At 42.5% G+C, this 21,707-nt stretch overlaps 4 protein-coding genes across 11 annotated transcripts in view; 3 read left to right on the top strand and 1 right to left on the bottom strand.

The window, feature by feature from the left end:
* The first annotated feature begins 3,272 nt into the window (after positions 1 to 3,272).
* LOC112257143 (C-type lectin domain family 10 member A) lies at positions 3,273 to 5,265 on the top strand. Of its 2 annotated transcripts, none has more exons than XM_024430708.2 (6): positions 3,273 to 3,428; positions 3,708 to 3,824; positions 4,013 to 4,276; positions 4,361 to 4,524; positions 4,739 to 4,878; positions 5,009 to 5,265. In XM_024430708.2, the coding sequence occupies exons 1-6, from the start codon at positions 3,347 to 3,349 to the stop codon at positions 5,022 to 5,024; spliced, it is 783 nt and encodes a 260-aa protein (XP_024286476.1). In that variant the 5' UTR covers positions 3,273 to 3,346; the 3' UTR covers positions 5,025 to 5,265. The 2 variants fall into 2 exon arrangements, with proteins under 2 accessions (XP_024286476.1, XP_024286475.1); XM_024430707.2 differs by having other exon boundaries at positions 3,274 to 3,428; positions 4,998 to 5,265.
* A 223-nt stretch (positions 5,266 to 5,488) lies between these two features.
* LOC112257145 (C-type lectin domain family 4 member K) lies at positions 5,489 to 7,843 on the top strand. The gene is made up of 6 exons (XM_024430709.2): positions 5,489 to 5,677; positions 5,861 to 5,977; positions 6,079 to 6,342; positions 6,564 to 6,727; positions 7,223 to 7,362; positions 7,558 to 7,843. The coding sequence occupies exons 1-6, from the start codon at positions 5,551 to 5,553 to the stop codon at positions 7,724 to 7,726; spliced, it is 981 nt and encodes a 326-aa protein (XP_024286477.1). The 5' UTR covers positions 5,489 to 5,550; the 3' UTR covers positions 7,727 to 7,843.
* Positions 7,844 to 11,552: 3,709 nt separating this feature from the next.
* LOC112256706 (tetratricopeptide repeat protein 8) lies at positions 11,553 to 17,621 on the bottom strand. Of its 2 annotated transcripts, XM_024430141.2 has the most exons (14): positions 17,347 to 17,621; positions 16,904 to 16,933; positions 16,594 to 16,714; positions 16,318 to 16,381; positions 15,879 to 16,128; positions 15,698 to 15,742; positions 15,390 to 15,475; positions 15,212 to 15,299; positions 14,405 to 14,515; positions 14,018 to 14,157; positions 13,674 to 13,848; positions 13,360 to 13,482; positions 13,026 to 13,109; positions 11,553 to 12,872 (listed from the first exon to the last, which is right to left on the bottom strand). In XM_024430141.2, the coding sequence occupies exons 1-14, from the start codon at positions 17,458 to 17,460 to the stop codon at positions 12,756 to 12,758; spliced, it is 1,548 nt and encodes a 515-aa protein (XP_024285909.1). In that variant the 5' UTR covers positions 17,461 to 17,621; the 3' UTR covers positions 11,553 to 12,755. The 2 variants fall into 2 exon arrangements, with proteins under 2 accessions (XP_024285909.1, XP_024285910.1); XM_024430142.2 differs by lacking the exon at positions 16,904 to 16,933 and having other exon boundaries at positions 17,347 to 17,618.
* A 739-nt stretch (positions 17,622 to 18,360) lies between these two features.
* The window catches only part of LOC112256707 (echinoderm microtubule-associated protein-like 5), a 51,338-nt gene continuing 47,991 nt past the window's right edge, over positions 18,361 to 21,707 (top strand). For 4 of the 6 annotated variants that reach the window (XR_006083879.1, XR_006083878.1, XR_006083880.1 and 1 more), the window contains exon 1: positions 18,361 to 18,873. Coding sequence is in view for 3 of the 6 variants with exons in the window: in XM_042325391.1 (XP_042181325.1) it covers positions 18,677 to 18,873 (197 nt within the window). In the remaining 3 variants the exon portion in view is untranslated. The remainder of the gene's footprint in view (positions 18,874 to 21,707) is intronic. The other 2 variants (XM_024430144.2, XM_024430143.2) reach the window with 1 other exon arrangement.

Below are 21,707 nucleotides of genomic sequence, written 5' to 3'. Positions count from 1 at the left end.
AATATTTGGAACCAAGGACTGATCACCCCAATCCACATAAGTGGAGACAAATTTGACCCCAACAACTACCGTGGGATATGTGTCAACAGCAACCTTGGGAAAATCCTCTGCATTATCATTAACAGCAAACTCGTACATTTCCTCAGTGAAAACAATGTACTGAGCAAATGTCAAATTGGCTTTTTACCAAATTATCATACGATAGACCACGTATTCACCCTGCACACCCTAATGAACAAACAAATATGTTCCGGTCAGCCTCAGAGAACAACATCGACCTATACGCTGACTCGGAAGTGCATTGGAGATGTTGTACCTACTGTGACCATTAACACCTACCCTAACCAGAAACTGTGGATGGATGGCGGCATTCACGCAAAACTGAAAGCGCTCCACCGCATTTAACCATGGAAAGAGGTCTGGGAATATGACTGAATATAAAACAGTGTAGTTACTCCCTCCGCAAGGCAATCAAACAAGCGAAATGACAGTACAGAGACAAGTTGGAGTCGCAATTCAACAGCTCAGACACGAGATGTGTGTGGCAGGGTCTACAGGAAATCACGGACTACAAAAAGAAAACCAGCCACGTCACGGACACCGACGTCATGCTTCCAGACAAACTAAACACCTTCTTTGGCCGCTTTGAGGATAATACAGTGCCACCGTCACAGCCCGCTAACAGGGACTGCGCCCCACCCCCTCTCCTTCTCCGTGGCTGACGTGAGTAAAACATTTAAACGTGTTAACCCTCGTAAGGCTGCTGGCCCAGACTGCATCCCTAGCCGCGTCCTCAGAGCATGCGCAGACCAGCTGGCTGGTGTGTTTACAGACATATTCAATCGCTCCCTATCCCGGTCTATTGTCCCCACATGCTTCAAGATGGCTACCATTGTTCCTGTACCCAAGAAGGTGAAGATAACTGAACTAAATGACTACCGCCCCGTAGCACTCACTTCTGTCATCATGAAGTGCTTTGATAGACTAGTCAAGGATTATATCACCTACACCTTACCGGCCAAGGTAGACCCACTTCAGTTTGCATACCGACCCAAGAAGTCCACAGATGACGCAATCACCATCACACTGCATACTGCCCTGTCCCATCTGGACAAAAGGAATACCTATGTAAGAATGCTGTTCATTGACTATAGCTCAGCATTCAACACCATAGTACCCTCCAAGCTCATCATCAAACTAGAGGCCCTGGGTCTCAACCCCGCCCTGTGCAATTGGGTCCTGGACTTTCTGACGGGCCGCCCCCAGGTGGTGAAGGTAGGAAACAAAATCTCCACTTCGCTGACCCTCAACACTGGGGCCCCACAAGGGTGTATGCTCAGCCCCCTCATGTACTCCCTGTTCACCCACGACTGCGTGGCCATGCACGCCTTCAACTCAATCATCACGTTTGCAGACGATACAACAGTAGTGGGCTTGATTACCAACAACGATGAGACAGCCTACAGGGAGGAGGTGAGGGTACTCGGAGTGTGGTGTCAGGGAAACAACCTCTCACTCAACGTCAACAAAACAAAGGAGATGATCATGGACTTCAGGAAACAGCAGAGGGAGCACCCCCTTATCCACATTGAAGGGATAGCAGTGGAGAAGGTGGAAAGTTTTAAGTTCCTCGGTGTACACATCACGGACAAACTGAAATTGTCCACCCACACAGACAGTGTGGTGAAGAAGGCGCAACAGCGCCTCTTCAACCTTAGGAGGCTGAAGAAATTCGGCTTGTCACCCAAAACCCTGACAAACTTTTACAGATGCACAATTGAGAGCATCCTGTCGGACTGTATCACAGCCTGGTACGGCAACTGCACCGCCCTCAAATGCAAGGCTCTCCAGAGGATGGTGCGGTCTGCACAACGCATCACCGGGGACAAACTACCTGCCCTCCATGACACCTACAGCACCCGATGTCACAGAAAGGCCAAAAAGATCATCAAGGACATCAACCACCTGAGCCACTGGCTGTTCACACCACTACCATCCAGAAGGCGAGGTCAGTACAGGTGCATCAAAGCTGGGACCGAGAGACAGAAAAACAGCTTCTATCTCAAGGCCATCAGACTGCTAAATAGCAATCACTAACTCAGAGAGGCTGCTGCCTACATTGAGACCCAATCACTGGCCACTTAAATAAATGGATCACTAGTCACTTTATACAATTCACACTAAATAATGCCACTTGAATAATGTTTACATACGTGTATCTTGCATTACTCATATCACATGTATATACTATATTTTATACCATCTATTGCACCTTGCCTATGCCGCTCGGCCATCGCTCATCCATATACTTACATGTACATATTTTAATTCACCCCTTTAGATATGTGTGTATTAGGTAGTTGTTGGGGAATTATTAGATTGCCTGTTAGATATTATTGCACCGTCGGAACTAGAAGCACAAGCATTTCGCTTCACTCGCATTTACATCTGCTAACCATGTGTATGTGACAAATACAATGCGATTTGAATTGATTTCCCATACCGTACCTTTGAAGCGCCCAAAAAACTTTGGAGCACTAGTGGGTGCATGGTATTGTTGTTTCTGGCTCATTGACATATTTTGAGTCGTCCCTTATAAGAGGCTATATTTTTTTGCACCCATTAATGAGAATGCTGTACTTATTTAACTCATATGTGGTTATAGTGCCCCATCAATTTAAAATGTATAGGAGACAGATTGGAGAGGCAGCAAGTCTTAAACCTTAAATGGTTGAGCATTTCGCCATGTCCTTTTGGTCTGTTTTTCACTGTAGTCGCTGCCAGTTTGGAAGCCTTTGTTATGGCCTCTAGAAGTGCAAGTGATATAAAACACCAAATATTCATTCATATGCCTTAATGTTTGTAAACATTTTACCTAGCAGCCAACCTGCTTGCAACAATCCCTTGTAATTACAATAAAATACTGTGGAATACAAACCTCTCCCATCAATGGATTTCATTCATTTCGATTACGGTAGCATTTACTTTATTTACAGTATAATAATACAGTACGGTATTGTACTGTGTGTCACTACACAGTACTTGCTTTGATACTGTATTTATATTACAGTAGGTGTGTTTTAATATGAAATATAGAATTTTACTTGCCACCGAGATGCCTGTAAGCTACTGTCAAAATCACGTAACCTCTTTCTACAATCACTGTATATCTGAAGTCAATCCTGTCATTGCGCAAATAGACACGTCCACACACTCACACACGCACACACACACACACAAACAAGCACACACACTATATTGACACAGTCCAATGTTTGAACAAACTCCACAGAGAGATACGACCATCCCCACTGACTGGAACATTTTTAACAGGGCAGACAATTCAATGGAGAATTACGAGAAATATACCGAAAATGGGTTTGACACAGATGAAGCTCCCTTCTATTATAGCCAAGACCAGAAACCAGGTACCATAAACAAATACATTTTTGTAATGTGACTGTACATTTTTGTTTTAGTGTGTTTTTGAATTGGCTTTAGAAAAGCTCTTTGAGACAATGTGGTCTTTGACACTGCCCATCTCTAAAAGTGTAACTCTGATCCAGTTTGTGCAAATCATACCTTTTAGTAAGCTGTCTAGAATGTTTCACTGAAGTCGTTCAGTGAAAACATGACTATTTTGTGGACCGTTTATAACTTGTTTATAACCTCGACACTCTGATACTGACAGAAATGATCCCTTTCAGTATCTACATTCACAGTACGAGATGGGCCCAGTTTTCCACATTACCGATTGGTTACAATATGTTTGGGGCCACTTAGTGCTCTTCTACTGGTTGTTGCCATTGTCCTGGGAGTATACTGTGAGTATAACCATGTCCAAAGACAAGACTCAACACTAAGTATAGTAATCTCTCACTCTTGATGTACATGTCAATGCAGCATGCATGTCCTGTTGTTTACATAGAAAAAACGTAAATGTACTACTTTGTTTTACGAAAGGTGTTTTTTTTCTCCCTAGTGATATTGGGTTCCTCTTTGATCCCCACAGGTAATAAAGTCAGTGAGAGTCATCTTCCACTCTATCAGAATTTGACACAGATCAGCAGTGAGCTGGAGCACTTCAGAGCCGTCCAGAATAATGTGATTCATGATAAAGAGGAGGCCCAGAGAAAGTTACACAGAGAGCTCACTAGCCTCCACCAACTAGAGATAGCATTACAGCAACAGACGACCAGCAACGATAACTTTCAGGCGCAGATTGAGAGCCTTCGCAAGGACAAGACGCAGCTGCAGTCACAAATATCTTCGCTTGGTGAGATAACTTTTTGTGAGACACCCAATTTAGGATTTGATCTACCGACTAGTCAAAAAACAAACATCCAATGTGTCTTTACAGAGGTAAGCTGTGGCCTATGTTTGCCAGGATGGGATCTGCTAAACTCAACATGTTACTACTTTGCCATTTCTGATGCCATTGAGTCTAGAAGCTGGGGAGAGGCCAGAAAAGACTGTTTAAGTAATGGAGCTGACCTGGTTGTGGTAGATAGCTGGGAAAAGCAGGTAAGGCATGGACTGGCAGTGCGGATCTTGTTCCTGTAACTGGGAGCGTGATGTTTATTATCATATTTTGTGTGACTCTGAGGGCATTGTATTGGGAAAGTGAGTACTGTTCCAAACTTGGCATTATTGATCATTTAACCAACCTAGTTCAACAGCTTGTTTGTTACTCTCTCTCATTGTCTGTGTTTGTTTGTGTGTGTGTGTGTTTTCTCAGGACTTTATGAGTAAGGCGATACAAGCATTAAGATACAGTTCAATAGTCAGGTACGACACAGGGTTCTGGATTGGACTGAAGGAAGAAGAGGACACAGAGGGGAGCTGGACATGGCTGGATGGGACTGAACTGACTCAGGGGTAAGCATTGCACAAGTCATTGGAATTGGTTTGTTCAGTAGCTAGTGTTACCTTTGTCTATTACTACTGTCTTATTACCTATTACATAGTCTAAAAATGAACCTTGACCTTTGTTCAAGGTACTGGGCAGATGGGGAGCCGAATGATTATAAGATAGCCGAGGACTGTGCAGCCATTTACTCCACAGCCTATCCCAGGAAGACTTGGAACGATGCCCCATGTACACATGCACTGAAATGGATATGTGAAATGAAAGCAAAGGCAGCCCAGGAATTAAAGTTGTAATAATTTGTCTCATCAGTGTTGTCATATACAAAGACACTACATGTTAAATGAAAATGTATTTAACAAAAGTAAATTAAATTAATATTGGGCAATTATAATACATCTCTGATTGTTTGAGTATCTTTCTGTCACAAACAACACACACACACACACACACACACACACACACACACACACACACACACACACACACAACACAAACACACACACACACACACACACACACACAAACAAACACTCCTCCCTCCACTCAAACCACCAATGGCTTCACAGTATTCACATGAAGCATTGACATAGGGCAATGACTAAACAAATCATCCACAGGCAGAGAGAATGAGTAGACAGTTGTTTTAGTTCAATATTGGCAGACAGCAGACAGACAAGTCAATGGAGAATTCTGACATATCAGAAGATCTGTTTAAGGGATTCAAGGGAACATATAATGAGCTGATATGTCAGGATGATTTCAGCACAGATGGACATCCTCTCCATAACAGACAAGACCAACAACAAGGTACAGTGACCTTTTTCGGAAAAGCAAGAGAATATCTGCTCTCCTATAAAATATCAATCCAGGAGCTTGGTGACAGATTGTAGATTTGAGAATGTAATTCTGAATACAGGTATGTCACAGAAATCCTGTGGATTAACCCAAAGCTTATTGCGGTAATACTTGATAAAATTGTCCCTTGTCCAGTGTCCATGTTCATGGTGAGAGATGGGCAGAGTTTTCAATTCTATCGATTGGTTGCAGTGAGTCTGGGCATGCTCAGTGCTCTTCTACTGGTCGTTGACATTGGTCTGGGGGTCCAATGTGAGTAGTGTCCTTTATCATTTCACTCTGCTTTAAATCATTAAATGAATAATTCTGTCCTCTTCCTCTAGTGATGTTAGGTCTCTCTTTGGTCCCCACAGACAGCAAAGTCAGTGAGAAGTACGGTCCACTATATCAGAACTTGACACATATCAGCAGTGAGCTGGAGCAACTCAGAGCCACCCACAGTAACATGATCCATGCCAAAGAGGAGGCCTTGACATTGTTGCAGAAAGAGCTCCAAAAGGTGTACAAAACCAGCGGGCAGCTAGGGAGTGCCAAACACACTGGCATGGAGTTACAGAGGCAGGTTGAAAGCCTTCAGGGACAGAAGATGGCGTTGCAGTCCAGCGTCACTGAAGTTGGTGAGACTTTTGGGACTCAGTCTTTTGTATGCTATGCAATATTGTATCTAGAAGAGACCTTGATGAATTTATTATTGGTAGATGTTCATAACAAAATAATTGCTTTGATAATATCCCACTCTGGAGATCTGTAACAGCAGTGCATGCTTATATGGGGGCCTGCATTTGTCACGTTACAACAAAAGTAATGTTTCAATGTTTTCCATCTCATTTTATAACAGTGGAAAGCTGTGGCCGTTGTTTGCCAGGGTGGAAATTGCTCAACTCGGTGTGTTACTACTTTCCCTTGTCGAACTCCATTCCTCTGAAAACGTGGGACAGAAGCAGAGATAGCTGCATTAAAAAAGGAGCTGACCTGGCAATAATAAATAGTGAAGAGAAGCAGGTAAGTTATTTGGATATATTCCGTATTTCTCCCGATAGGCGCAGCGGTCTAAGACACTGCATCTCAATGCAAGACGTGTCACTGCAGTACCTGATTCAAATCCAGGCTGCATCACATCCGGCTGTGAGTGGGAGTCCCATAGGGCGGCGCACAATTGGCCCAGCGTTGTCCAGGTTTGGCCGGGGTAGGCCATCATTGTAAATAAGAATTTGTTCTTAACTGACTTGCCTAGTTAAATGAAGGTTAAATATATATTTTTTTAAATATGGTGTAACTTCCACAATGTGTTAAAGAAAATATTGGGTACATACCAGGTTAGCATAGATTGAGTAGAACGTTCTAGCATTCTCATCAGTTCTATGGAATGTCTCTCTAAGTGGAATTATGTTAATGTCCCACTCCATGGAATAGACCCATTTACATGGTAAAGGTTTGACACACACTCTCTCTCTCTCTGTATGTGTGGTGTGTGTGTGTGTGTGTGTGTCTGCTCAGGAGTTTATCAATAAGGCAATACAAGCATTACGATACAGCTCAGGATCCTGGCACCTAACAGGGTTCTGGATTGGACTGAAGGAGAAAGAGGATAAAGAGGGAACCTGGGCATGGCTTGATGGGACTAAACTGACTCGGGGGTAAGAGCTACACAAGTTATTGGAATTGGTTTGTTTAGTAGCTAGTATTACCATTGACTATTACTACTGTCCTATTACATATTAATTTATATCAGAGCCATGTAGACTCTGATTAACATAAGTTTAACCTATCTGCTGTGGCATGGTATGGAGATAGACAAATTGTATAAAAATTTACCTTGACCTTTGTTCAAGATACTGGGCAGATGGGGAGCCTAACGACGATATGAATAACGAGGACTGTGCAGCCATTTACTCCAAAAACCATCCCAAGGCGAGTTGGGATGCCATGAAGACTTGGAACGATGCCCCATGTAGATATGCACTGAAATGGATATGTGAAATGAAAGCAAAGGCAGCCTAGGAATTAAAGATGTAATAATTTGTCTCATGAGTGTTGTCATATGCAAAGATACTACATGTTAAATGAAAATGTTTATAACAAAAGTAAATTAAACTAATATTGGGCAATTATAATACATCACTGGCTGTTTGAGGATATTTCTGTCACACACACACACACACACACACACCTCCCTCCACTCAAACCACCAATGGCTTCACAGTATTCACATGAAGCATTGACATAGGGCAATGACTAAACAAATCATCCACAGGCAGAGAGAATGAGTAGACAGTTGTTTTAGTTCAATATTGTCAGACACAGACAGACAAGTCAATGGAGAATTCTGACATATCAGAACATGTGTTGAAAGGATTCAAGGGAACATATAATGAGCTGATATGTCAGGATGATTTCAGCACAGATGGACATCCTCTCCATAACAGACAAGACCAACAACAAGGTACCGCAAGGAAAACGTGACCTTTTCGGAAAATCAAGAGACTAACTGCTCTCATTTAAAATATCAATCCAGGAGCTTGGTGACAGATTATAGATTTGAGAATGTAATTCCGAATACAGGTATGTCACAAAAATCCTGTGGATTAACCCAAATATTATTGCGGTAATACTTGATAAAATTGTCCCTTGTCAGTGTCCATGTTCATGGTGAGAGATGGGCAGAGTTCTCGATTCTACTGATTGGTTGCAGTGAGTCTGGGCATTCTCAGTGCTCTTCTACTGGTCATTGATATTGGTCTGGTGGTCCAATGTGAGTAGTGTCCTTCATCATTTCACTCTGCTTTAAATCATTAATTGAAAGCTCTTCTGTCATCTTCCTCAAGTGATGTTAGGTCTCTCTTTGGTCCCCACAGACAGCAAAGTCAGTGAGAATGACAGTCCACTATTTCAGAATTTGACACAGAGCAGCAGTGAGCTGGAGCAACTCAGAGCCACCCACAGCAATATGATCCATGACAAAGAGGAGGTCCTGACAGGTTGCAACCTGGTCTAAGAGAATTTCATACTATTCTGTATGTAAATCTGAGACATCCCATTTAGTTTGATATGTTACATTTCATATGGTATTGTAATGACCTAACTAGATCATAAAGGAACAATTGTCCAGACAGAGGGGATTGAGTTTAAGAATTTACGGTTCATTAACCCAAAATCACACAGGCTACTGTTTGGCTGTAGCCCACACCAAATAAACAAAGGATACCCCTATAAAACAACCGTGACCTTCTCTTGTGAAGGCCAGACGTAAGAGAGAGAACAATGGCTAAACCTGGTCTTATCTTCCAATGCTCCATCCCCCCTCCGCCAACCACCAGGATGCCCGGCATCAGAACATTCCAGGCATTCCCGTGATTGGCAGATAGCAAGTTGATTGGCATGGCGGACCCCACGAACACTGGGTGCTGGTAAGTACAAGACAACTAACTAATAGCCTAACACATAACACACAGATGTGTGTGCGGGTCGCTACAGTATGTATTATTTTGTGGATGTTCATCATCCATTTTGCATGATATGTTACAAATTACAATTCAAAAAAATTACAATGTTATGGATTTTCAAAATGTGCAATATGTTACGAATTTGCAACTCGCTAGCGTTAGCTAGGCTAGGGTTTAGGGGCTATGGTTAAAGGGTTAAGGTTAGGGTTAGCTAAAAGGGTTAAGGTTAGGGGAAGGGTTAGCTAACATGCTAAGTAGTAGCAATGTTGCTAATTAGAGATTCAAACTTGCAACTTATGGCTTGCTTGATGTTCGCGTTATCCACCCACCTCGATTAACCATCCTCCTTTCGTTTTTGCCGTAAGTAACCATCTGTTTTATGAAACCATGCCAAATTTAACATATCAATCTAAATGGAGTGCCCCGGTTTTAGGTACAGAATACGAAATGCTCTGAGACCAGGTTGGCATGGAGTTACAGAGGCAGGTTGAAAGCTCAGGAACAAAAGGTGAACAAAACCAGCAGGCAGCTCCAAAAGGTGAACAAAACCAGCAGGCAGCTAGTGCCAAACACACTGGCATGGAGTTACAGAGGCAGGTTGAAAGCCTTCAGGAACAGAAAGTGCCCCGGTTTTAGGTACAGAATACGAAATGCTCTGAGACCAGGTTGCGAGAGCTCCAAAAGGTGAACAAAACCAGCAGGCAGCTAGGGAGTGCCAAACACACTGGCATGGAGTTACAGAGGCAGGTTGAAAGCCTTCAGGAACAGAAAGTGCCCCGGTTTTAGGTACAGAATACGAAATGCTCTGAGACCAGGTTGCGAGAGCTCCAAAAGGTGAACAAAACCAGCAGGCAGCTAGGGAGTGCCAAACACACTGGCATGGAGTTACAGAGGCAGGTTGAAAGCCTTCAGGAACAGAAAGTGCCCCGGTTTTAGGTACAGAATACGAAATGCTCTGAGACCAGGTTGCGAGAGCTCCAAAAGGTGAACAAAACCAGCAGGCAGCTAGGGAGTGCCAAACACACTGGCATGGAGTTACAGAGGCAGGTTGAAAGCCTGAACAGAAGGTGGCATTGCAGTCCAGCGTCACTGAAGTTGGTGAGACTTTTGGGACTCTTTTGTATGCTATGCAATATTGTATGTAGAACAGACATTGATGAATGTAAATTCTTAAGAGTCGATTGACTCGTCTGTTTAAGCTGGGGAGATATGTTTTTTTTGTATGGGGTGAGTCTGAATCCACCGTATACGCCTAGGTCTGCCTTCCACACCTGCAATGGAAAATGGCAGATCTACAGCGCTGTTTGCCAGACCAGGAGACATCCCAAAAATCAGTCTCAGAAAATGACTCTAGCGTCTGAACAATACGGTTTGTTCTACAAACTAATATGACCACACTGTGGAAAGCGGACTCTCACGAGAGTCTTCTCCACAAGGGTTGTCTGAAAGTAACCCAGGACTGGTTAAACAAATTCATGAACGTATGGAAGTAGTTTTGTGCCAACAAAAAGAGGGTTTAATATGTGTCCCCCCAAAAATATATACAGTATTTCCTGAGCTTTCATAAATATCTCCTAGATAGGACAGACACTTCAAAACCTTATTCCTTATGATTTATTCTTTGACTGTTTGTTTTTCCATTTATATATAAAATAACTACAGGGGTCCTAAAATTCAAAATCAAATAGCTAAATGATCCATGACAAAACAATTCCATATGTTAGCTTAGTAGAACCCCTCCCCCAACATTTCCATCAGTTCTATGCTGTGTCTCTATGTGGAATACTGTAAGTGCTCTTCTCCATGGAGTAGGCCCCTTTACATTGTAATGGTTTGAGAGCACTATAAGAGAAAGATTGTCCAAAATTCAGTTACCACTGATTAAATAAGCTTCTTTCCTGCCTTGTTGTGTTTGTTTGCTCAGGCATATAAGTTGATGCACACAGTGCAGTTTAACTCCGAACCCATGCACATAAAAAGGATTCTGGATAGGACTGAAGGAGGAAGAGGATACAGAGGGGACCTGGACATGGCTTGATGGGACTGATCTGACTCAGGGGTAAGAGCTGCACAAGTCATTGGACTGGATACAGGTTTAATCATGTATGATATTCTATGTATTTGTATAGACCAACATGTTAAGCAGTTCTTGGTTAAATGTTTCCACTGCCTGTGACACTGTACCATTATCATTCAGGATAATACCAGAACGTCTAGAAAGTAACCTTTAACTTGGTTTAAAAAGGTACTGGGAAGACGGAGAGCCCAATGACCACTATGGAATGGAGGACTTTGCGGCCATCAAAATAAATCCCATGAAGTTCTGGAATGATGCTACTTGTACAAGTGAAATGCAATCAAAGAAGGCTTATAAAATTACTGTAAAATGTCCATTATTTAATTAAGTAAATACATACATTGAAAATAATAGGCATTGGAATCAAATGTAAATAGAAGTTGTACATAGCATAAGATTGTATCTGTTGAAATAAATTGTCATACTGTAAAGTTAAACACATAGAAATGAATGAGTTCTGTATCTTTGATTATAACGAGTAATCAATCAAAAACAAAGACTACAAATTGTTGTCACATCTGCTCCTGCCACGCCCTCTAGTGCTCATCCGGTGTCTCCTTGACCTGCCACCACTCCCCCAGTGCTCTCTCCCTCTCCATGTGTGGGCGGAGACAGGTGTGCTGGAGTCAGAGCAGATCCCCACCAGCTGCAACCTGTTTCATAATCATGACCTCTACAAATACTCAGTCCTGCCGCTTCCTCACTGCCAGATCGTAATCTCTGCTCATTATGCCTGCTCTGACTCTGGTCCGTCTCCAGTCCAACATCTCGTCATCCTGCTCCTCTGTCCTGGATTCCCCACTTTACTACTCCCTTGGATTCCTCTCCGGACCTGCTTACCCTGTCTCAACTCCCCTCGCTCTAGCCTCAGCCTCCGCATTTGTTTTCCAGCAACCTGCCAGAGCTTCCCCTGACCTGCACTCCATCTCCCCATGTTTCAATAAATACCTTGGTTACTTCATCCCAGTCTCCTCATCGGAGTCTGCTCTTGGGTTGCCCTGTTCCACTCCGCGTAACAATTGTGACAAGAGGAATGGTAGTACAAAAATACACTAAAAAGATAGCCGTATAAATACATTTACTATAAATATTTGTTTCTTCCATGTTCATACTTTACTATGTACATTTACTAATCAGTGCTTAAAAGTACCTTACACTATTCTACAAGCCTGTGAACCAACCATTGAAGAGAAAAACAAGCACATAAAACACTTAAATTACAACTAATAAGACCTACATTGGGCTAGGCAGTTGTAAACTACTGTTTTACAAAAATGTATGTGCAGTGAGTTTCCCAAGCCAGATTGCCCTTGGTATCACTTAGCCTGTATAATGTCACCATCAAGTAACAGTTGTGTCCCTGCAGGAAAAATATTTGTCTGTAGATCGTGAAGATGTCTAACCATTACATGAGGAGGCCAGTCACTGTTGTTTAATAGCAACACTCTATGACAAGTGAGCTATCGCACAGGTAGACTGGACTTTCAGGTCGGGTGTGTTGGTCAGTAGCTCACAGCACAGCAAAGTGCTGGCGCAGGTGTTTCAAAATCTCTTGGGTATCTACATGCTCAGGGAAGGCATCCTCTGACCTCTGGGCAGCAGTATAGCTACTCTGCAGATCTCCAATCTGGACACAGCAGAAGACAACAGCACATCAATTAATATGATCCCTCATGACTAAAAACGGTCTGTCCTTTTAATTTAAAACAATGCTATGAATGTGCAGGCTGCATGTCAATAGTTAAATAGATTAAAAAGTGCTGATGAAGTGTCTCGTTACCTTGTCTGACAGAGTGGAGTAGTTAAAGTGTGGTTCATACATGTGAGGGGCGAGTGATGCAGCGGTCTGGAGGAAAGCTTTGGACTGAGAAAAAGGAGGAAATCAAAAACAACCATTCTGAATTAGACTATATCAAAACAGCATAAACAGTCGACTACTGTAGATGTTCCTAAAGACTTTTTACATAACGTGTTGTACTATATGGAAGAAGCTTCCACCAGTTGGAAAGAAGGTATGTCATTTATAAACAGATTTACTCTCTCAATTCTTTTACCAAAACTAACATTTGATCAATATGATATATTTTAGGATCTAGAAACCACAGTTCACTCACCTGCTCAATGTGCCCCTTGCGTAGCTCCAGCACCGCCAGGTTATTATAGGCCTCAGCATGGTCGTTGTTGAAGGCCAAGGCCAGTTTAAAACACTGGTATGCCAGAGTCAGGTCTCCTATTCCCTGTGGGGAGAAACATAAGATGCATGTAACATAAACAGAAATGTGAAGAAGTGATAGCATGCTATATGTTCTAAGCACACAGCCAGAGTTTGGATCCTGTCCAAGAGAAACCAGTTGGCATACAGAAGAGGGTGCTGTAGAGTAACTTCATGCAGTAACAATAACATCTGTGTGTGCTAACGCTAACGCACCACAGCTACGTGTCCAATGTTGTACCAGACGTCAGCCTGCTCCTCATCGTTGGCCACTAGGGCCAGAGCCCTCTCAAAGGAGGAGAGGGTCATGTCATACTGCTGGGCATAGAAGCAGCACAGTCCAAGGTTGTTGTACAGCTGGCAATTATATACTCCCATCTGCAGCAGCCGTCTACGGGAAGGGAGGGTTAGAGGGAAAAACAACTGTAAAGTCAATGCAACCACACAAGGCATGTGTATTCACTGACATGATTAACATTCTTTAATATCGCACTGGCATAGCCATAATAATCAGAGTAAAATGAGGGAATTAAAGGGAGTGGTGTGTGTGAGTGACTAACCTGTAAAAGCGCAGGGCGACCTCAGGCTGGTCCGTGTAGAAGTGATTGCTGCCTATGCAGGCGATAGCCTCAATGTGAGTGTTGTCCTGCTTCAGGACGTCTTTGTAGTACTCTGTGGCTGAGGTGAAGTTATTCATCTCCTGTGAGAGACGCAGATAACAGATACTATTAAAGACAGATTTTGGACCTCCTGATCAACCTGCATCTGTTTTCTCAATTGACAGTAGAATTATTCAATAGCTGCTATAGATACAAAACAATTAGGCTCCAAATTCCAGGGCAATCAGCTGATCATTTCAGATTACACGTCTGACATGCCGATTTCAACCGGTGCTTTCTTAAAGCAAGAGAACGCTTCACAAACAAAAAAGGAATCATGTCACGTGCCTCGTGAATGCGAGCAATTCCTGTTAAGAGAGTGACCTCCCCAGGAAAGTGGTCCAGACCTTGCTTGAAGAGGTTCAGTGCAGTTATAGGCTGATCAAGCCGCTGATACACCTGTTTTAGTGGCAAAACAGAACAATAAGTATTTTTATATAATTTGTGACAAATATAGGGTAGTAGATCGCTGTAGATCGAAGTTCTGCCTGCGGCTATGGAACCCTGACCTGTTCATCGGACGTGCTACCTGTCCCAGACCTGCTGTTTTCAACTCTAGAGACAGCAGGAGAGGTACTCTCAATGATGGGCTATGAAAAGCCAACTGACATTTACTCCTGAGGTGCCGACCTGTTGCACCCTCGACAATCACTGTGATTATTATTATTTGCCCATGCTGGTCATTTCTGAACATCTTGGCCATGTTCTGTTATAATCTCCACCCAGCACAGCCAGAAGAGGACTGGCCACCCCTCATAGCCTGGTTCCTCTCTAGGTTTCTTCCTAGGTTTTGGCCTTCCTAGGGCGTTTTTCCTATCCACCGTGCTTCTACACCTGCATTGCTTGCAGTTTGGAGTTTTAGGCTGGGTTTCTGTACAGAACTTTAAGATATCAGCTGATGTAAGAAGGGCTATATAAATACATTTGATTAAAAACAAAAACCTATTTGGACTTATAGAAACAACTCGACGTTGAGTGACGCACCATCTGCTACGGAGAAGCCTCGTGTCATGGTTAATCCATACTGTACACACAGTAGTTTTACACTTGTAGCTACACAGTATTTACAGTGTTAGGGACATTGTAGGTTGTAACCTTGGCCAGATAGAGGTACGTGTCCACCACCTCCTGATGATTGAGAGCAGATCGGAACTGTTTTTCTGATTCCCGGTGTAAACCAAGTCTGTCAATGAAAGCAGTCACAATGTAGTAGAATTGTAGTGGTAGTATAATAACAGTTGTATGAGATCTAAGTAATTATCTAAAGCTTTACCTGTAGTAGCATTTCCCCAGCTGGACTTTCCACCACCAGTCTTTGAACTGAGCATTCTCAGTGGCCAGAGCAGCCAGGTCTAAAGCCTGTACACAAACAAAAAGGTACAAATGGATTTAGAGTGAAACTTACAAACAAAAGCAACATGGAAAGCCAAAGACACACACTAATATTGAGTGGATTTAACAAGTGACATCAATAGGTGATCCTAGCTTTCATCTTGATTCACCTGGTCAGTCTATGTCATGGAAAGAGCAGGTGTTCCTAATGTTTTGTAAACTCAGTGTATATCTGTATTGGTAACTCACATTTTTAACATCATTTTCATGATGGAAGATGTACTCAAATAAGGTCTGGGGGCAGAAAAAAAAACCCACAGAAATTGTCATAACATGTATTGAACCCGAATAGTACAATGAATAGTACAATGACAAAAATATTTTTGGAGAGACCATGTTCATTGCCTTACATTCATAAAAATACTCTTACCTTGGATAAATTGGGCTTCTGGGCATATTTAGCTAAGTTGAGTCTAGATAAGTTTATAAATGGTCCCTCAGGATTGGTCAACATGGAGGCTGTTCCCAGCCGGACAAATCTCCCAGACGCACTAGTGACAGGACGGGCAGTGTGTGCCGTACGAGGGGTCCTGATGGCTTGTTCCATCGTCCCTGGTCTGCCAGACTGGGTACTGGGCCTCACAAACCCTGTGATAGGACGTCCCGATTGGGTCATGGGCCTAGATTCAGGACAAAAAAGCTCAGTTCAGATTCAGAACTAATCTGATGCTTTTCAAGGAACATAATGCTCCCCACGACTCAATTTCAGAAACATTGTTACAGTAATTACACAATTTCAGTAGGGGAAATGCTTTGGGATACTTACCTAACACATACAAGATAGTTGTGAATTCTAAAATGTCACATACCTGATGGCTGGAGTAGGTCCACCTCCATGGCTTGTTCCTGGAAGCCTCAGTGATGTCCCAGGGCCTGAAAGAAAGCCTCATTACAGTACATTCAAAGAGCTGAGAACATTTTGGACAGATTTTACCAGATCAGAATGGTAATATATTTTTGTGATTGAGACAGACTTTGAGATTCAGTAGGCTGTACTGTGGGTATGGTCAAGAGTTTTTCCTGACCAATTGGCCTGACCAGGAAAAACTCTTGGCCCTCTGGGACAGTTCAGAGTTCAGACTTACGAGCAACCTGAGCGATGGAGCTCTCATCCAGCAACATCTCAGCGATCCCCTCCTGGTCCACCTCCACCTCATCAATGTACACCATCTCTGTCAGAGCACGGGTCTTCAGACTCCATGCAGCCTGTCAAAGAAGTAACAGGTGTGTTTAGAAGGCATATTTACAGTGATTCAGATTTTATTTTACAATGTGATGTTACAAGGTATGGAACTCCAGTACAGATGTACTACAGATATTTCATTAATTTAGCTATACATTCTATTTGTATTTCAACATGCCAGGTTAGAATCAGCATGGCAAGGAAGAGGTTACCTCAGAGATATATGATGAGGAGTCAGGTTCCTTTTAATACAGCAGTGAGTGAAATTATGAGAGAAGAGGTGAATGAAGATTTGATGCATACATTATAGAAAGCACATTTCAAGAAAAAGGAAGCTAAAAGTAGCTAGATTAACTAAAAGTGAGATGAAATTGACAGCGGGGCACTAGCTAAGGTCTTAATTTGCCATACACGATAGCTAGGCTAGCTAGCTAGTTAACAAGTAGTTTTTTCTTGCAACCAATACTACCTAGCTAGCTAACAATGTGCTAGGAAAACAGCTAGTTAGCCAGCAAGCAAGCAATGGCAGATTTTGCAAGCATGCTATCAACATTAGCTTGCTACTGCTAGTTAAATTGGATTAATGCTTGGAGCTGGCTAGCAGAGCTAAAATAACTAGCTAGCTAGCTAGCTAGCAAGTTCAGTTTTTAATTACCTGGTCGTATGGACTGTCCTCCAATATCTTCGAACAAATATTGGAACATGGTTGGAACTTCCGTCTTCGAAAGTAGCTCCATGCAAGAAACAAGGGATCCATAGGTATCTCCATTTTGTCTTAACTGCTTGTAGTGCTAAAATTAATGAAGAGGTAGCTAGCTAGGTAAATTAGAGCTTAGATATCAACACTAAGCTTGTTGCTTGAGCAGCAAGTGTCCTGTCACTCCCAGCAACGGAGGAGAGGGGAGGTCCTCTTGTATGTGCACTTGATTGAGCTCGCTCAGCATGCCGGATGGAGGTGTGCACTGGCACTGCTTTTAAGACCATCCCATCCATTTTAGTACGAACTCTCCCCACCCGGTGCATTGCTTTTTTTGAGGTATTTACCGCGAGAACAAATAGTATTCTCTGAAGTGAAGCATGTTCAATGGTTTTCCTCAAAAACCTTTCGAGCGCTTTTTTGTATTAAAGTTTCATTCGCTAAATGATGTGACCTTTATTTCAGCACCCACTGAGTAGACAGCGACTTTATTTAAAGTAGAAGCTGTGAGGATAGGAGGCAAAAGTATCATAATGTGAACCTGAATGCGTGTTTTATCAAAAACAAATCCAGTTAATGTTTTGAATGTCACTTTCAACAGCATTGATATAGTCTCTGAAACATATAAGTATACCTACTTCCCGTGGGATAGAGCCTTTGTATAGATAGAAAAACTACTGCAGAATGTTGAAGAAATGTGCAATGGGGTAAAATATTAAACGGTGACGCCATATACTTGGATTGACAGCTGTCAAAATCTTCCTGTCATTGACCTCACAACATGGTTAGAGTACATTCTTTATGGGAGGAAGTTCATGTCCAATTATAATGATTGCCATTGGTCCGTGAACATCCCTTCAAACGCTAAATAGATATTTGGGGATGTGATTGGACAGATTGTTGATCTATCACCAATGTAGATAACATTTGGGGGAGGTGCTTGTAAGTAAACGCGAAAACTCCATCTTTATAGGATTTGACAAGAGCTTCGACCTGCCTCGACTCTCAAGAGGGGCAGCTAGCCTAAGGCTGAAGTAGAGGTAGATATATGGTTTTCACTATGAAAAGGATGGCATAGTTAACCATTTTAATTAAAGATAAGCATATAATCTCGAAGTAAAACTAGATTCAGTTAGACTATTATGCACATGGCACTCGAATGCCCGCTGTTACCGCTTGTACCGGATACGATGCATTTCCAGTGGAACTAAGGGATACGGGATTGAATGAAATCCGTCTTGGTGAATGAAGAAATATAAAAAACTCTCGACAAAAAAGAAATACGGACATGGCTGACAGGACCGCTCCGAATTGTCACCTGCGACTAGAGTGGGTTTACGGGTATCGTGGACATCAGTGCCGCAACAACCTGTACTACACAGCGGCCAAGGAAATTGTCTACTTCGTCGCCGGTGTCGGAGTAGTGTACAACACACGGGAACACAAGCAAAAATTTTACTTGGGACACAACGATGACATAATCAGGTAATCCCACTTGCAGAAACTCATTCATCCACAGATATACCGAGATTAAACATAACACGCGACGACATGGCCAACAAAAAACACACGAAAATGATCAAGTTTATATTTCTGGCGAGGAGATACTTTGCCTATTGAATCGAGGTTATGAGTAGTAATATGTGACTAACGTTATACACTTTCAAAGAGTGAAAATGTTATAGTTTATGAAAATATCCGACTGAGTCCTAACTTGTGAGCTAACTAACCTCTTTCAGCACCTACTGGATGGACAGCCACTTCATTAAAAGTAGCTTTCGTTTCAGCACCTATTGAGCGACTTTAATCAAAGTAGAGGCTTTGGGGAGGGAGTAATGATTTGAACGTGTTAGTTGTCTTGAAGGATGCAGTTGCTGTATCATATCTCTGATACCGTTGTTTTTTTTAGGAGGAAAAGGTGAGACATTTTATCAAAGGATTCTGAGCAGGATTTCAACCTGGTCCCAGAGCATTTCATATTATTCTGTACGTAAATCTGCAAGACTCCTTTAGTATGATATGATACATATTACAATTTGTATTTTATGTGACAAAAATTTGCAAAATGTACAATATGTTACGAATTTGCTAAATATATGCTATGTTACGAATTCTAGCTAGGCTAAGGGTTAGGGTTAAGTTTAGGAGTTAGCTAAAAAGCTTAAGGTTAGGGTGAAGGGTTAGCTAACATGCTAAGTAGTTGCAAATGTAACAGTATAGCTTCCGTCCCTCTCCTCGCCCCAACCTGGGCTCCTCTGCACACATCAACCACAGTCACTCACTCAGCATCGTTACCCATCGCGCCACAAAAGCCGCAGCCCTTGCAGAGCAAGGGGAACAACTACTTCTAGGTCTCAGAGCGAGTGACGTCACCGACTGAATCACTCTTAGCGCGCACCACCGCTAACTAGCTAGCCATTTCACATCAGCCACACAAAGTAGATAAAAAGTAGTAAGTAGTTGAAAAGTTGCTAATTAGCTAAAATTCTAATGTTGTCCGTGATGAGATTCGAACTCACAACCTTTGGGTTGCGAGACATTCACATTATACAACCACCCATCCACCTGTCATAACCATCTATCTCATGTAACAATATGAAATGTAACATATCATAGGATGATCTCTGCATGTGTGATTCCCACCATGAAGCATGGAGGAGGAGTTGTGATGGTGTGGAGGTGCTTTGCTGGTGACACTATCTGGGATTTATTTAGAATTCTAGGCACACTCAACCAGTTTGGCTACCACAGTATTCTGCAGTGATTCGCCACCCCATTTGGTTTGCGCTTAGTGGAACAGTCATTCATTTTTCAACAGGACAATGACCCAAAACACACCTCAAGGCTGTGTAAGGGCTATTTGACCAAGGACAGTGATGGTGCTGCATCTGATAACCTGGCCTCCACAATCACCTGACCTCAACCCAATTGAGATGGTTTGGGATGAGTTGGACCACAGAGTGAAGGAAAAGCAGCCAACAAGTGCTCAGCATATGTGAGAACTCCTTTAAGATTGTTTCAAAAACATTCCTCATGAAGCCAAGAGTGAGCAAAGCAGTCAAGGCGAAGGTTGGCTACTTTGAAGAATCTCAAATATAAAATATATATAGATTGAACACTTTTTTGGTTACTACATGATTCCATATGTGTTATTTCATATTTTGGAGGATTTCACTATTATTCTACGATATAAAAAATAAGACAAAACCTATGAATTAGTAGGTGTGTCCAAACTTTTGACTGGTACTGTATCAGAAGCATATGTGTAGTGGAGGTAGTTCAGTGAAGCTCATGCCATGAGTGTTCTTGTCTGAGACCTGAGGACTTATGTTGGCTCTCCATGCTTAGACTTTAGCTTGGTGAGCTAATACAGTCTTGTGGTGCGCAGATGACTGTTTGGGGTAACCTCAGAGGTAGGGCTCAGTGGAAGCAGTGCGGAGCAGGCACAGAAGACAGAACTGCAGCTGTTTGGCGGGCAGCTCTCGCTCACACTGCACAAAGTCATGTGAAAAAGATGCAGCCGCCTCAAATAGCAGTGGGAGGTGCAGTCATCTCCCTCCTCACTGTGCTGTGATTACATTTTCTATGAAGAAACAGCCACAGAGGAAAGCTCTGCAGTGAATGGAGTCTAACTTTCATTTCTTAGAGTCAGTCTGTGTTTTATTCAGTCAGAGTCAGACTTTATTCAGTTCTTCAGTTTGTTTGTCTTGTAACTATGTTTAGATTTGTGTTTTGTGTGCTGGATGAATTCATTCCTCTCCTAATATATCACCCTGCTGATGTTATTTTGCCCTGTGGCATTCTCAGTTTGCCAGTTTTCCTGTCTGACTGACTGAGGAGAGCTAGTTAATGGCCAGGTTAGGAACATGAATGAAAGGCCATTTCATTGGGCTGACTAGGACCTGTTCATTCTCACTGAGTCGCACCCAGCATTGTACTTTGTGGTACTGTCTTGTCTATCCACTCCACTACAGTGTCATGGCTGTCCACGAGAATCCAATTAGGTCAGATCAGGTTTGCAATGAATAACTTCACTCAGATCCCCCTCTCACCCGCAGAGGGGGGTTAACAACTCATGCCCTGTTGTAAATCAAGGAGAGAACATTCAGCTCTCCCTCTCCAAGGTTCACCCTAGGACACAAGGAATGTCCTTTGTTTCATCAGACCTTTTCCTGCTGAAACTCTAACACGTTCAAAAGCGAATACTGGAACAATATTTCTAACGTAGAACGTGGGGAATTGTCAGAGGTGATCTATAGAACACTCATGTCATTTTCTTTGTTATTTTGTGATGTCATGAAAAATTGTATAAAGGAAAT

The sequence above is a fragment of the Oncorhynchus tshawytscha genome, linkage group LG08, assembly GCF_018296145.1.
Source record: "Oncorhynchus tshawytscha isolate Ot180627B linkage group LG08, Otsh_v2.0, whole genome shotgun sequence".
In the NCBI taxonomy this organism is placed as follows: Eukaryota; Metazoa; Chordata; class Actinopteri; order Salmoniformes; family Salmonidae; genus Oncorhynchus; species Oncorhynchus tshawytscha.
This window is presented reverse-complemented; position numbering and strand designations above follow the sequence as displayed.

Excerpts from the sequence above, each read along its gene's own strand:
- LOC112257143 (XM_024430707.2), top strand. The coding sequence starts at position 3,347 with ATGGAGAATTACGAGAAATATACCGAAAATGGGTTTGACACAGATGAA. Across the intron at positions 4,277-4,360 it reads GTCACAAATATCTTCGCTTG|AGGTAAGCTGTGGCCTATGT; the intron begins GTGAGATAACTT and ends GTGTCTTTACAG. Across the intron at positions 4,879-4,997 it reads GGGACTGAACTGACTCAGGG|GTACTGGGCAGATGGGGAGC; the intron begins GTAAGCATTGCA and ends CCTTTGTTCAAG.
- LOC112257145 (XM_024430709.2), top strand. The coding sequence starts at position 5,551 with ATGGAGAATTCTGACATATCAGAAGATCTGTTTAAGGGATTCAAGGGA. Across the intron at positions 5,678-5,860 it reads CAGACAAGACCAACAACAAG|TGTCCATGTTCATGGTGAGA; the intron begins GTACAGTGACCT and ends TCCCTTGTCCAG. Across the intron at positions 7,363-7,557 it reads GGGACTAAACTGACTCGGGG|ATACTGGGCAGATGGGGAGC; the intron begins GTAAGAGCTACA and ends CCTTTGTTCAAG.
- LOC112256706 (XM_024430141.2), bottom strand. The coding sequence starts at position 17,460 with ATGGAGATACCTATGGATCCCTTGTTTCTTGCATGGAGCTACTTTCGA. Across the intron at positions 16,715-16,903 it reads CCTCATCATATATCTCTGAG|GCTGCATGGAGTCTGAAGAC; the intron begins GTAACCTCTTCC and ends CTTCTTTGACAG. Across the intron at positions 14,158-14,404 it reads GAATTGCTCGCATTCACGAG|GAGATGAATAACTTCACCTC; the intron begins GCACGTGACATG and ends CGTCTCTCACAG.